This window comes from Notolabrus celidotus, chromosome 13 (genome assembly GCF_009762535.1).
Source record: "Notolabrus celidotus isolate fNotCel1 chromosome 13, fNotCel1.pri, whole genome shotgun sequence".
NCBI lineage: Eukaryota > Metazoa > Chordata > Actinopteri > Labriformes > Labridae > Notolabrus > Notolabrus celidotus.
Window position 1 is genome coordinate 20,029,411 of NC_048284.1, and position 16,475 is coordinate 20,045,885.

Consider the following 16,475-nt stretch of genomic DNA (forward strand, 5'->3'; position numbering starts at 1 on the left):
AATCAACAATAATGCTGCTGCAACAGTCTTCATCTAATTGATCAATCTGGTACCTTGGAATCACAAAGGCATCCAGAGGACGGTTTACTTTTTACAGATTAAACAGAGATATACACAAAATAGCAGGTCTACAATTCGCAGACACATACTAAAGGTGCTTTTGGACTGCAGGAACTTTCCCCAGGAACTATGCACTTTTTGAGGAACTGTGTGCTTTACAAACCCCAGGAACTAGGGATGGGTATTTTAGAGCTAAAATACTATTCTCTCCCACACACACACACACACACACACACACACACACACACACACACACACACACACACACACACACACACACACACACACACACACACCTGTCCCATTAACAGCCCATTTGTGTGGCAGTCATGTTAACCAGCAGCAGGATGAGGTGCTGCTAGTAGCGGGAACTGTCTCTAGCTAGTAGCGTCTGTCTCAATTTCTATGTCGGTTCTTCTGTGACGCAGCGTGATGTGTATGTTTACATTTTACACCCATGCTCGGTCTCTGGAAATACATGTGTAGGAGTGTGAGATTCAGAAACGGTGAAAATCCCAGCTACTGTCGCTAATGTTTTCTTCTTCTTTTGCTATTTAATGCAGTTAGCATTCTTCTTCTTCTGTTACTTACTGCGGTTAGCAAACAGCTTTAAGACACTCTGTAGCCACCGTCTGGTGGGAATACTGTATTACAACCAGGCACCGGTAAATACAATGAAAAATTGTACTTTTAAATTGTGAAAATATGCAAAGTAACTATTACATTTTTATTTTATTTTTAAGTGATCGAATATTTGAACATTTGAAAATCACTGCCCATCCCTACCAGGAACCAGGGACTAAATTCAGTTCTGGGGTCTCCCCCCTGGAAATCTCCCGCTTTGGGGATAGTACTTTTCAACAGTCCAGGAACAGTCCAGCAATGCTGAACTTTTCTGATTGGTACAGTACCCCGTTGTTTTTATTTCACGCGCCGCCCACAATAACATTACACATCACTGTGATTCACTTGGGTTTAATAGCTGTGTAACAGTCGTCCTCTGTGAGCCAACTGGGAATGCGTCACTGTCGTTTCCTGGTGTTACAGTATGGAGAGTGACCATGTAAACTGGGGACCTTCTGCTGAACATTGTCGAGTTTACAACAGCTGTTGAAATATGAAGTCCTCAGGAATGCAACCTAGTTTAGTGTTTTTAATAATATATCAAAATATCCTCATCAGATAAGTTTTTAATGATAATCTAAAGACATTCGTGAGGGATGCATGTGGCTGAAAGTCGCCAATTAACAGGGTCAGTCTTTAAACTGAAACACTGGTCGATCCCTGTGAAGGCGTGTTCAAAACTGCTTTGCTACTTGTGCTTGTCTCCTTCCAAGTGTTGATTCAGTGAAGCCATTTACAATACAATAAAGCACAATTAAAATCAGTAGAGTGCTAACAGGCTAACTGTTGTGTCGCACATGACGCAGACAACCATGGGCCACAGGAACCATTTAGTTCCTGGAAAAGCACCTTTAAGAAGCAAGTGTGTGGGAAAATGTTAATGTGTTGCTGGCTACAGTCCCATTTCAAGTTAAGTAGCAAACCATTTGTTTAGATTAGGCCAGATAAATTATTAAATAAGAAAAAAACATGTTGTTTATTGGCGTATGGTAGTAAATGCTGTTGTATAAAAGCACTACAAAATGATGATATCATACCAGTATCTGCAGTTTTGATATTAAAAAAATCCCAGAAAAGACAGTTAAGTTATTTCTTGAACTTACCTAAAAGTATTTTGGATTTTTTTTCTGTTGCAGGTACACTTAAATTGTTCTCGGAAAATATAATATATTTTCATATTCCAACAAATTTCTTAGAAGCTAAGGAAATATAAGAAAATAATAATAAAGACTGAGACTTTTATGTACTAAATGACGCATGAACATGAAAAGGTGTTCTAGTTTCTTCACTGCCCCCTTTGTTTCTATAATCATTGCTCCCCTTTGTTGCACTTTCTTTCTACGTTTGGATGGATTGTATTAAAGTGCTCAGCTCACAAGTTTCTCCGCCTCACACTCTGTGGATTAGAGTAACCTAGTTACCAAAGCAAAACTGAGGGATGTTTTGTGTGACGAGTGGAAATGGGAATGGAAATAGCAACACTTCAGCATGGACAGGATCACTGCCCTGATCAGCCTGACAAGTTGTGATTTGAACAACTTCACCACTCAAGGTGTGAACAGCATTCTGAGAAGACCATTTTGATCCTTTCTTTTTCATGCATACAGCTCTAGGAGGTAGGAGTACGCCTTTTGTCCCATCTCTTAAACATACAGGGAGGCAGGTGCTTGTTGCCATGGTAAAAAATGTTAACTTTGAAAAACCTGTGATATTGTCTTACATGTTCTTGCTTCTCTGTTATAATTGACATCTTCCCTTTTCAGAACTTGAACAAAATGTTCTGAACAAATGTTTGCAATAACAATGAGTGCAAAATGGGCTTTTTGCATTGCAGATACACCTTCCAGCTTCAAATGGTATTCCTATGCTTTTCGGTTCAACTCGTCAGCATGCTAATAAATGCAGAGTGCATTAGCAGAAAACACAAAGCACAACTGGGAAGCACAAGCACAGTTGCTAAAATTACAACAATTAATCAACAAAAAAGTCAAGGCAAATTATCAAACACTTGTTAACGCTTAGTCCACAAATTCAATCCTAATGGTAAGTTTAGGAAAAAAAACATCAGGTGATTACCAAGGTTTTTAGGATTCATTATCTGGGGCCAAGAAATGGGTCTACCAGTTTTCATGGTAATCCATCCAAAAGTTGTAGAGATATTTTAGTTAAGACCACAGAGGGGATTTTACCAAATGTTATAAGCAGAGGTTGGCATCCCAAAAGCCACACAAAAAGGCAGTAATGGCCCATTAAATATTCAAATGTGTTATTACATTGCCATTGAGTGTGTAATTCGACTACATTGACTCATTAAAATAAGCACTAGTGACAAAGTGTGGGCAGCACCCTGGTAGGCCCATAGACTGTAAAAAAAAATGGGCGTCATCTTGCTCGGTTCGAAGTGAGGCCGCCGCAAAGAGCTGCTCCCCCTGGTGGCTGGCTGCAGTATAGATCCAAAACCCTGTTTCCCCCATTCATTTGAATGGGGCTGTGGTCAAACTTCAAAAAATAAATACACGTTTTACGAATGTTTCTCATATCCGTATGCTGTGGTGATATGTAGCTATTATTTGACTGTTTTGTGTTCAAGGCCTCTTTTTTCTGAAGTTTATTTTTCGTCAGTTTTTAGAGGTTAAAAAACAGGGTTATACTTCCGGATTACTTTGATTGACAGCTGCCGTAGAGGGAAACTCAGTAGGACTTCGTGACAGTATGCTGTAGGGCGGAGCTTGTCACCATGGAGACACACAAATTCCCTACTACGCAGACTCTGGCTGCAGAAAATTTACAAGATGGCAGCGTTATGGAACGGGATATTTTGGCTTCAAAACCATTCAATGGGAAAAGGTGGAGCAACGCTGTCCATAATATATAGTCTATGGGTGGGACGAGTAATGCAAGTGGCCCTAAGAGCTCCATATTTAGCAGTTTACTTTATGTGGTCATTTTGTTGCTTCACTAATTATGTGAATAAAGATGGACTGATTGTTTGCACTGCGTTATTAATGCGTATGCTTATTTTCTGATTATGACATAAAACTTATTTTCCCTCTGATAGATTTGACCTAGTTGGGCCTCCAAGGTACTGAACCTGTACTGCCACTGAAGTACATTTCCACCCCAGTTTTAGTATTGTTAGTTTTTCATCTGTGTAAGATCACTATCCATAATGGAATTCCAAACAGCTGAGCATTTGGAGCCACTTTATGAAACAAACAGAGTGATGCACTGACACAAAAGGGAGACAGAAAGAAGCTGCATGCGATAAAAGGGCAGATGTCATTACACAGATGGAATGGTTTGAGGTGAATTTCAAAGTGAACCACAGCACTAAAGAAAAGGATATTTTTACTTTTGCATTTAAGGGTAAAGACAACGAAACAATAACCAAACTGCATCAGTGTTTTTTCCATCACAGTTTTACTAAATGAATGAGGTAGCATACAGCTTAAAAAAAAATTGTAATTACTACATTTTCTCTAGTAAATGCTTCACTATCAGTTCCTTAAATGACCTCAAAGTGCTGGACTACATCACCCATGTGGTAAGAAAATGCCATTAAAACTTTAACAGATAACTGAATCATCATTCACTCCCACAACAATCAGGTCCCAAACGCTCACTCAGCAGAGACTCTGATAACACCTGGTAGCTTTGAAAGCAGCCCGGGGAAGAATTAGCTGAATGTCAAAAAGCTGTTGCAGAAGGAAAGGCAAACCTTCAATGTTTGTTCTGTATAGCCTGAAACCGAAAATTAATGGGAACAGACCTTAAAGAGAAGATAGGAAAAGACACCAACGGGGAAAGTAGTCGTAGGTCAGAAACCCGGCGACGCACTTTGTCCTCAACCAAGGAGGAAGGTGAGGTTGCAGTTTGCCAAAACCAACACAGTGTAAAGTGCTGACAACACTTCTCTCAAGGTTTTCTCCTCAAGGTGAGTAAAATCTGAATAAGCCCATAGGTTGATATATGACCAACATTTCACAAGATACTGATGATAATTAGATCCATAATGATGTCTTTCCCATTTCCTGCATTTTTACACCCACAACCATCTCACTGCTTACAGGGAATCTTTATTGTCAGGCTGTTTGTCTGCCTGTGTGATAACCTTGTTTGAATTGGATGCATTATACCATAAAACTGTTTTCATCTCAAATGAATCTGTTACAGCGGCATCATTTTACTACAGATAAATTGTGCTGTGATGAAGGTGTCACTTTCATTGGATTCAATCTGTTTTGTGCTAAAGATGGTTGCTTATTTCTTACTAATGTTTTGCTCCCCGCCATTCGCTCTGTAAATTATTTGTGAGGAAAATATTTTGTCAGCACATTAAAGCTGCATTAAAAATCACTGTTATACTACAATCAATTATCATCTCGTAATCACTTTCATTCAAATATATTTGTTGTCCTTTCCAAAGCTGAACAACAGCAAATTAACCACAAATTAAATAAAAGCAGTATCAATCTCACACACCATCAGAAGATGTTTCCTCATTTGGTGTCATATCTTTTAGATGGAACAATTTAGCACCAGTCGTTTATCCTTGCTGTATGCTTTTCCTCGATTGATTCAGGAACTTCTTCCCTTTCTTAATTTGAAAAATTCAAAATGGGGAGGTTTAACTTCTTCATCAAATATAGGATTAAGACTTCATAGCACATCACTTGCTTTGCTTGGCTGGTATTCAGTTCTTGTGCATTGTTCTCTCTCTTCACTGATCTTTGAATAACAATTACAATGAAAAACCAATCCCAGTGCCACTTTTCATGAATACAATATGACCTGACACGATATCATTGCCTGTGGTCAACTATGATAACTACACATTCTGTTCAGTTAATGAAAAGAAAAATTAAAAAATATAATGATAACAAAAACTCATGTGAAAATGTTTGCAGTTCTGTCCCCACGTTATGAACATAGGAAAACTAATTCTCAATTTCAATTATATTTCTATAAGCAATCATATGATTTCACTTGAGTTTCATTGTCCTTGAGTTGTGGACTTTAAAATATACTGCTCTGGCATGTCCACCAACAACTACAGTCACCTATATTTATGCCTTTATCATATTAAATTCACAATTTGTCCAATTCTTCTGTTTATGATCCAAACATAGACTGTTAAAATATTGACGCAGTATCCATGACGTCACCCATCTGTTTCTGAAGTGCTTTTTGAAGCCAATCATTGGCGGGCGCCATATTGCTGCTGTCGAGCGATTGTGACGTAAAGAGGCGGGCTTTGAGCCTCCTAGCCAACAGCTACAGTGTTCCCACCTGTCAATCAAGTCAGCTGTGCCTCTCATTGGAAGACTCATAATCTAAATATCTTCGAAATTGCTGCGTTACAAAAAAAATCACCCCCTCACAATGTGTGCCGATCGAGAAATGAGCTATCCAGACTACATTCGTCTTTTGTACCAGGCTGTAAACATGTTTATTTCTGCTGTAAAGATTGTCTTTTTTGAATTGGTTTGTATGTGGTTTCCAGTACTTCAGGAGCCAGCCTCAAGCGAATCCTCGATGAACTGCAGTTTTTAGCACTTCCACATTCAACTCATATTTTGAGACCGGAGGTTGCTGCTTAGCATGAACCTATCTTTTTTTTAATAGAGCCCTCAGCTTTGACTATTCAGCCTAATAACTGGTCCCGTGTTGGCTTTTACTCTGTTTCTATCATGCATGTTATTTGTGTTCATAGTTTGTGCACAGAATTATCAGCAAATGCAGAAAGTTATTTGAAACTGTGCAGGAAGTGTGAAGAGTCATGATTAAAGTGTCTGAAGTTTTACAATGCCTGTTGGTTATGGAAAATCTTTACAGGATATGAGTCAACTTAGAGCCAAACACATTTTACTATGAGTGGTGATATTGTTCATTAATGTAGTACTTTAGACTAAGATTTTTTCAGTAAAGATTCCAGTGTCAGAAGTAGGTCCAACATGGAAACAAACAAACATAGTTTCCAACAATTTTCATCACATTAACCAAAATCAGTTCACGGTGAGGGAAGTCAACTGTGTGTAGCAGAGGGCCGAGTGTATGCAGGTTGTCTTTGAACTCAAAAACAACAGTAGGAGATTCCATTGATTAGATTCTCTACTGTGTAGAAGTTATGCTAATCATCTAAAAACTTTCAGGCACAGACTCTTGAGCCCTGATCCAGCAGGAAGCCTCAGCTTAGATGTTTTTTGTTGTGAAATATCATTTAATAATTATAACACTCTGCTATAAACATGATTAGAGCTGAGAAAACTGCAATGACATCACGCCTATATGCTTCAGTCTGACAGTCATCACGCTGGTGTGTTTTTTAAAAACTTTGAACCTCACTTGTGAAGTGCGCTCACTCAGTCTATGCTCAGTTCTTCATATTATGCTGCAAAGTGCAAAGAAACCTCATTGATTTACACTGTTTGGGAAATAAATTAGCAACTCTTTAAATAACAAATTAAAACACCAATTAATTAAAATCAACCCCTGCCCCCAAGAAAATGAAACCATCTAACACTATAATCACGGACATAAGTTAAAAATTCAACATGTATGAACTATGTTCTGGCTGTTCGTATTAACTGTGTATGTACCAATGAAAGCAATGTGATTTAATTGTGTTGTTTTAATAATTGTAGGTTCCTCTGAGTCACTGCCGTAGACGTCCACCTGCTGTGGACGTTCCAGACTCCAGCTGCTACGGACGTGCCGGAATCCAGTGGCAACAGCTCAATTACTATTATCCGTCTTATCACTACCATCGCTCTCTCTCTCTTTCTCTCTCTCTCTCTCTCTCATTCTCCTCTTTCCCTCTTTCCAACCTCAACTCGGTCGAGGCAAATGGCCGTCTAACATGAGTCTGGTTCTGTTCAAGGTTTCTGCCTGTTAAAGGTGACATATCATGCAAAATTGACTTTTTAATGGTTCTTTACCTGAAATATGTTTCCCTGGCATGTCTACAAACCCCCCAAGAATGAAAAAAATCCATTCTGCCCCTGTTCTGATTTCTACACCTTTCTGTAAATGTGTGTGAAACGAGCCGTTTCAGACTTCCGTGTTTTTGTTACGTAACAACAATATCCGGTCTGTCACGGAGTCAGAGCTCGGAGCTTGTTCAGCCCATAGACTGTATAAAATAATACTGAATCCCTCCCCCGTTTTTCATTACCTGCACAAATATGTGCCAACAAGGAGCTTAGGAGGGAGGCATGCTAGTTGTAGGCTTTCTTAATAAACGCAAAGGTCGGTTTTACTCCCCACGTCTGCAGATTTGAAGATATAGTGGATGATTTTTATTTGTCATGGATAAGTGCTAGCGCTAATTAGCATAGCCACATAGCTATATGTTCATAGCTGTAGCTGTAGCTGTGTACCAAGACACACGTCGACATACTGACAAATAAAACAACAAGAAACACTAAATCTGTGACCAATCCTTCATAAAAGGTCCTGCTGCCTTTCTGGCAGAGGTCGGTTTTACTCCCCACGTCTGCAGATTTGAAGATCTAGTGGATGATTTATCATGGATAAGTGCTAGCGCTAGTTAGCATAGCCACATAGCTACATGTTCGTAGCTGTGTACCAAGACACACGTCTACATACTGATAAATAAAACAACAAGAAACACTAAATCTATGACCAATCCTTCAGAAAGGTCCTGCTACAGGCGCCTCTCCGTCAGGATCAGATTCAGAGGGTTGAAGTAACGCGATCTCTGAGCAGCCGTGTATATTCAGCCAACATGTAAACATTAGATCAACGTGCTGGAGAGCCGAGGCACATCCACTTCCGGAGGGGGCGTGGTCAGAGGGAAAACAGAGTGTTCTGATGAGGAATGAAGAGAAGGACTTTTCAGGCATGCCAAAATCTGATTTCAAAGTGTTTTTTTGAGCATAAACTTTAAATACATGTTTTTGGGACCTCTTAGACCAATATATATTGATGAAAAAAGCGTGATATGTCCCCTTTAAAGGAAGTTTTTCCTTGTCGCTGTAACTAGTTAAATGCTGCTAGGTGTAATGCTCATGGTGGATTAAGATGAGATAAGATCGAGTACTGTCAGTAAGAGGGGACTGGAAATGATCCTGTCTTGATGTTGAGTCTTTGTTAATAATTTAACATAGAGTATGGTCTAGACCTGCTATGTTTGTAAAAGCGTCTTGAATTAACGTTTGTTGTAATTTGGCACTATACAAATAAAGATTGACTGATTGATTGAATTGAATATAACCCACATAATTGTGAGTAACTTTTGACCAATCTTTGGCCCAAATAGACCAATATGGTCTATTTAGAATGGTGGCCAGAGCCAAAGGATTAATGACAAAGAATACAAGAAAACTGTCAAACAAAAAGTCACTGTTGCCTTTTTCAACCCACACCATTACCTGCTTCATACACAAAACCAAATAGTTTTTCTGTGCAGTAATCAGTACATAACAGAGCATGTCACAAGTTGTAGGATGTGAAAAACAGACCATAAATCAAACCCTTGAACTGGACAGCCATGTATGTATGTCTGCATGGCAAGACAAAGGCCTGTGTCCACGAATGGTGTTTGTTTAGCTCTGGCAGCTAACTTTTGGAACACCCCTGCTCCCGTTAATGTTATTTCTCAATCACAAATCAAAATCAAGATGGTGTGGGACCTCTGATATCAACACTGTCATTATCAATGGTAGAGGAGAAACTTATCATGCTCCTTTTCCAAAGGGTCCCACATAGCAAAATTGGTCTGGCCCGGTTCTGGCCCACAATACACTTTAGACTCGGCCATCATACCGCAAAGAATGACGGTCCTTAAGTGGCCCAGATATAGTTTTCCAGAGACGGCCCAGCTTAATCACAAGCTCAACCTTAATCGGCCCAGATGCGGCATGGACAGATCTGGGCCACATAAACCAAGCCACAATCGGGCCAGATGTGGCATGCCATCATATATACAATGCCATCATTGCCAGACCTGGCCCACATCCGGTTGATATACCACTTGCCATGCCAGCAGTGCCGGCTTGACGCCAGATCTGGCCCAGACCTATCTGCTATGTGGGGTACTGTTTCCAGGTCTGGAGCTGCTGCCAATCCTATGACATGACTTCAATCAATTGTTTTTAAGGTTTACTTTAGAAATGTGCATCAAACAAAAGCAAATAAGAAGTATGCAGAACATTTTTAAGCGGACTTAATGGTCACCACTAAGGGAATCAGAAGTGCCATCTTTCATAACCTTGCTACAGTGAGTGCCAGGCTGTGGACATTACCAGTGCTGAAAATGCTGTTTGTGGAAAGAAATATGACCTGACCTAAATTCTGCACATTTTTCTTAAGACAGTATATACAATGTTTTATCATCATTGATATACTGCTATCAAAAAAAAGAAGACAGGTCCAAAACCATTTTCCTGTGACATAACCTTTTCTCTGTACCAAGCTATCTCAGTTCATCCAATGGCAGGTGATGGTTGTACACCAATGGGTCTGATTCTGCTCAAGATTTTTGCCTGTTGAAAATAAATAACTTAACAAGTTGTCCTTCACTACATGAATGTCTACAATAAATCAGCCTGTAACTGTAAACCAGAGCCACAATAAGAGCCAGTTAGTCAGGCATACCAGTACCAGTCCATCATATGTCCAATTGGCCAGCCAGCCAAAAAGCTAACAACATGCTCTGCTATCAGCTGAAAAGCCTCTGTACCTGCCTGACACATCTTGAAATGGAACTTTCTATTCTGTCAATCAAAAAAGAGTTCTGATTTCTACAAAACATCAGGATTCCAGCTAACAAGTAAACATGCAGACAACCAGTCAGTGTAGAGTCCATCCACACCAACACTAACCTCTCACTTGGTCAGCCAGTCGACCGGTTCAATGTATGTTATTAGGTACCCTGACGGCGCTTCCACCAATTACAGTGAAGCAGCCAGCCAGTCAGCTGGTGAACCAGTCAGACTGTGGAGTGTGTTCTCATGGAGCATGACAGTGTTTCCATACACCAATTACGGCGAGACAGTGGTACAGCTGTGTGGTGGCTTGGCACTCAGCCACACAATAAGTACCACTATTGATTGACAGAGAGTGTGTGAGGAGAGAAAGTCATACTAAGTGAGGTAGAAGATGCAGATGCACTGAAACTCCCAAACTCTTTCTGTAAGAGTAATGATGCATGCAGCAGTCACATTCAAGTGCTGATTTGTTTACTGCTTGTGTGTCTGTATTCATATGTGTATAAATGCTTAGAAAAAGCAGAGCGTCTGGGATGAAAAGTGACAGGCCTCCCTCATTCTCGCTCTTTATTTTCTCTCTGTTGCCTCCTCTGATCCCGCTAATTATCGCAGTTTGACAGAGCAGGAGAGGAAGAAACACAGAGGGCGAGGGTAGGAGACAGGCTGCGGGAAACCGTTAGAAGGAAAGCGGTTTTCAAACAATGAAATAAGACAGAAAGAGCAAGATAGTGGAACAAAAAAATCTGAGACAGAGGAACAGTCTCTAAAGCAGCTTATGCGGGCTATTCTATGTAAATGAGGATATGAATTTATCAAATTATTGGAACGTAGATGCTTTTTTACTGAAGAGCAGATACCATAAATGTTGCGTAAGCATCTGTGATTCCCTAACCCCTGCAGCCGACAAAGCATTTTGCATGGCTGTTACAAACTCAATGTACAACTAAACTTACTGTATAGGACATCAAATTTGTCTGAGTTACAAACAAACACAAACATAATCACATGGAAAGCACAACAATTAACACAGCCTGTAAATTTGGAGGTTTTTTTCTGGTCCATTTCATAGTGACTCAAACAGCAGTTTTTGATCATGTCTCTGATACTACATTTATAATATCTCTAATCTCTAAAGTGAAACTCAGAAAGCAGCTATGAAAAACTTGAAACTCACTCTACGCTTACTCTACCTGCCCTGTAAGAAAAATGCCAAACCGAAAATTGTTCATAACTAGCTGGTGAATGCTTAGATGCTAACAAGCCACATATCTCCTCCAGGTGTTATTGTAACCCACAAAGCTAGAGCCACAAAATCAGTATTCAAGTTTCTTCTTTTATGCCGAATGTGATAACAGGAAGCTCTTTCGCATAATATTACTTTTTACTAATTACCTGGCTGTGGTAAATACTTGATTCAGAGTTGACAAAACCCTCCAGCAACAGTTATTAATTCTGAGGTCCCGTTTCTCCCAGTTGGGTATATTTTGCATAACCTCTCGTTCACTATGCATTCTCTCTTAGGTAGACATAAAAATTTTACAAGGTGATAATGTAACACTGTTGTGTTAACTGCATGTTTCACTTCCTAATGAGGGGCTAAAAATAAATGAATTAATGCTGCCTTCAGTGCATCACTGGAGGCACCACAGTATGTGTTTAGCCTGACTTAGCATTATTACCTTATTGAAGGTAAGGGAGCTTATTTAGCATGGCTTTGTCCAAAGTTACATCAAATGTGTACAAGTAGAAGCTGATGAATAATCTTGTTTTTTACTCTGCCACTAACATAGAATAATGGCCCTTTTCCACTACACAGTTCCAGCCCTACTCGACTCGACTCGGCTCTACTCGACTCGGCTCTACTCGACTCGACTCTACTCAGTTTGGGTACCTTTTCCACCAGCCCGAGTACCAACTCACGGTGGGCGGGGTCGTCATAACACAGCTGCGCGAAACTGCGTTCACGTCATTTTGAACGCGACACAAACACAACAATCACAAACAATGGTTCGTTTCTGGTAGCTCCGTCCAACTCCCGTTGGATCCGTTCGTTGGCCACTAGACCCAAAAAAGTCTGGACCTCGTCAGCAGACAACGGAGAAACTTTGCGTGCAGACATTGTACAGTACTGATGTCGTTTTTTAAAATGGCGGGTTTGATTCGTGTGTTGGGCGTCGCGATCATGACTCTTCGGTGACGACATTCTCTGACCAATCACTGGCCTGTAGTCCGCCGACGTCATCTTTTAGTATCAGCTCAGCTCACTTGGAACCAGAGCAGAGCAGGAACGAAAAACTGGTATCTGATGTGAGGTACCGCACCCGTGGAAACGCAACACAAACCGGGTAGAGTCCAGTCAAGTCGAGTAGAGTAGGTCTAAGACGGGCCGGGAGAAAAGGGCCAATAGTCTTTTGGGGTTTCATTTTGATGTAGCATTCAGGGTCTTTATTTAATTTTAGCATCTACATTTGTAGATAGATAGCTAAATTAATCTGAAATGAATAATAAACATTTCTTCTATTTGGAAAAAAAAATGACACAAATTCTTAAAAAATTTAACATCAAACACACAGGAACCATTGTTTCAGCGTTTTGAGAAATCCAACAGTTGTTGCGTCATACCATCGCTAAGCTACAGTTGTTGTGAAAATTACACTTTCTTTTTATTTGTCCAGAATAAAAGGTTATGTTCCAAAAAGTGTTCATTTGTTCTCATTACCCTTTCAAGAGGAGCTAAGCTAGCTTTTTGTTACCCTACCACTGGGCTTGCTGCTAGCTAGGCTAATCATTACTTCTGCTTCATTTTAAGGCACAGATGGGGTTATCTTATGGTCTCATGTTTAAAGAACAGCTAATAAGAGGATTTAAAAAAAAGTTAATTAAAAAAAAATGCTATGATACATTTGATGAAAAGGTCTATGTAATACAACTGAGTATTTAAGGACCCACTGTGAGTGACAGGTCACTCCTCAAAGTTAAAGGCACGTTGAAGCAGAGGGCAGATATGTAATTATGTGTGCACTACATGCAGGTACTCAAGTTCAAAATTGCAGTGCCATTATAAAGCTAAAGTACTTACAGCCAGGAGTATCTGCAGCGAGGAGTGAGCCACCTCTATGAACTGGAAATCCATCAGACAGCCAGATATAGATATATATCGGTGGTCCTCGGGTGCCCAGGATGGGGGAGGGGTGATAGGTGTCACCCTGCACCCTGGGCCGTTCTCCATCCACCAGGAGCGATGCATGGACAGGTTGAATGTCAGGACAAGGTCAGAGTCCTGGCAAAAGAAAGAGCCAGAAAGACAAACATAGAAAGAATTGTGTTACATTTTTAATTAAAACTACACTGTTTATCATATCGAGGTCTGGGAGATACACTGAGAGTGAGAAGAAAAGGAGGGAGGGTTTGGCTCCAGCTAAAAATAGATCCAAGAGTTATGATCTGGGATCACTCTTATTAGATCTGAATCATACACGGGCAGGGTTATGATGAGGGCAATAAGAGAGGGAGGGAAAGGATGATAGGAGGAGACCAGAGAGAGAAAGACGGAGGGAGGAAAGGAAGAGGCCGAGAGAAGCTCTGTTTTGATTTTGTGTTGCTTTGCACACCAAAAACTCTTGTTTTTTTCAGTCTGGAGTGAGAGAAGATGCTTTGTGTTGTAGTGTCAAGACAGGGTCAATGATTCAATTTTCCTTTATTGCTTTTAGGCAAAAAAGCTATGCATTTTTTCCACAACATTTTTGGTTTTTAATCTGAAAATCCTGAAAGTAAGGGTTCCATTAAAAACTGGATAATTTAACAGAATTGTTAATTAAACTGAACACTGAATGTCTGTCCTATCTTATCTTAATGTTGGGTCGTTTTAATATATAAAAGAGTGATGCCTAGGGCTGCTCTTTTTGTAAAGTGTCTTGAGAATTTGTTACGAATAAATCAATATTGATTGATTGACTAATCGATTGATTTATTTTCAGCCAGCACTGCAATGATTGTGGGAATTGTGCAAAGTGCTAATGTGACTTTCCAAATCAAGAAAGGGGCACCACTCAAATAGTTCCATGGTTACAATTTTGATGAGTGTCATCTAGCTCAAAGCGCTGCTGTTTCACAGCTCCAAAAGCATAGATGTAGACACACACTCACTTGTTCTATAGATATAAAGAAGTTCTCTTCTCTTTATTTATTCTGTCTGGTCACCACAACATGAGCAGCTTACCAGTAGCAGAGATAAAACTTCAAATTACAGCCAGAAGCTGCAGAGAATGAGTAAATAAACAACAGTTCTCTGTCACTCGTTGTTTAAGTTTTACTTCACAGTGGCAGAGAATGGCCACATAGAAATGGCCCCTGCAGTTATAATGCAGTGTTCGTGCTCTGGCTTTTCTTCAATTCATTTAACTCTAAAAGCCTGAAAGGTGCACCATAAATCAGTTATGATAGTGGTCTAGGTTTAAATAATGCACATATTAACATTGCCACTTAGCAAGGAGCGACATATATCAACCCACAGACGGCAATGTAGACCACACAGACAACACAAAAAACACAGGACCACACATAACCACTAATGCACACATTTCTCACACCCAATGTTGCCTTTGCACTGCTTTTGTCTTTCGGCTAATGAAAAGCCTTCATGCTCTCTAAAAGCAAGCTGAAACATTAATGGCCTTCACCTCATTTGCTAATTTTCTCTGAGGTGATTCATCCTTTTTACTAAGATACCACAAAATAAATAAGGCTTTGATTTGATTTGGCTATGGTTCTTTAGACTTGACTTAGGACCACTTTTGGAGGGTTTCAGTCTCATCACAGACTACTGTTGTCTTCCTCACCCTTGATCTCAGGCAAAGAGGAGTCAGGATTTCATTTCAAGGCAAGGAACTTTTGGGATATCACTTAATAGCATGTCGATTGTCTGATTTATGAAAACTTACGGGTTGTATGACATAAACATCATCCGCCCATTCACTGGGAATTTTAATAAAGGCTCATCTTTGTGTAAATTTAACTGGGGGCCTGGCAGGGTTAAAATTTAAGCTGTTTGCTTTCACACATACAGCAGGACATTCACAAGCCTGATCTTGGTTGAACTGCTCTCCAACAGCCGTCAGGGGTTGCCTTCTGATGTATTAATGCAGTTTTATTGTCTACCAACATTAGAATATACTTAATAATCCCCTCAGTGACAAAAGTTCTTACATTTTTAGTCAGAACATCAATTTAAGAAACCACAATTTAGTGAAATAAAAATAGACACATGAAAGTAAGGAAGCACACACAAATGGACCAAAAAAATTCAAAAACTTAATAAGGTTAAGCCATAAATAAAAATAATAAAAATCAAATAAAAAATAAGAAAATGTTGCAATTTCATTTCTCAATCAACACTCACTCTGTCTCCTTCTCCACTGTATGTTCCACTTTGTCTTTCCTTGTCCCACTTCTCCTCCCTCCACAGCCTCACTTGACTCTGTCACCTCCCTTCTTATTGTTCTCCCGCTTACTTAATTTTTTCCTGTTCTTCACTCTATTAATTCAGTCTGCGCTCTTTCTTTTTTCACTCCCTGTCCCCCTTTTCTCCCTTCTTTTCTTCTCTATTTCAGTGTAATGAGTAAATGCCTCATTAGCGCAGAGCTCTGATTAATGCCATCTCCCCTTGTTGTGCTCCTCTTTTTAATGAGTAAAAGCTCTCTACTTTTCTCTCTGCCATCACTTCCTTTGCGTATCTCTTACCGTCACTGCTGTACTCCAAATCTTCCTTTCTCTCTCTTTGTGTAACTTTCTTTCCTTCACCTATTTTCCTTTTCTTCTGCTATTTTTTCTCTGCTGTTCACTTATCTCTTTCTCACTTTCTTACAGAGAGAAGAGGTTTTGAGGGGTTGGCAATAATTATTTCAGTACAGTCTCTATCAGTGCTTTTCTAATGAGCCTCTCGAACAAACACACGAACATAAACAAAATAATTATCAGTGAAGAGCTGAATTTAGCTAAATGTCATCAGGGCCAAGCAGGATGAGCTGCTGTTAATTCTGCAGTTTTCACACTTTGTGTTGG

The 16,475-nt window shown here is 39.8% G+C and overlaps 1 protein-coding gene across 2 annotated transcripts in view; it reads right to left on the bottom strand.

Moving 5' to 3' along the window:
- The window catches only part of nkain2 (sodium/potassium transporting ATPase interacting 2), a 117,329-nt gene that overhangs the window by 21,564 nt on the left and 79,290 nt on the right, over window positions 1-16,475 (bottom strand). For both annotated transcript variants that reach the window (XM_034698863.1, XM_034698864.1), the window contains exon 4: window positions 13,495-13,695. In XM_034698863.1, the coding sequence (XP_034554754.1) occupies window positions 13,495-13,695 (201 nt within the window). The remainder of the gene's footprint in view (window positions 1-13,494; window positions 13,696-16,475) is intronic.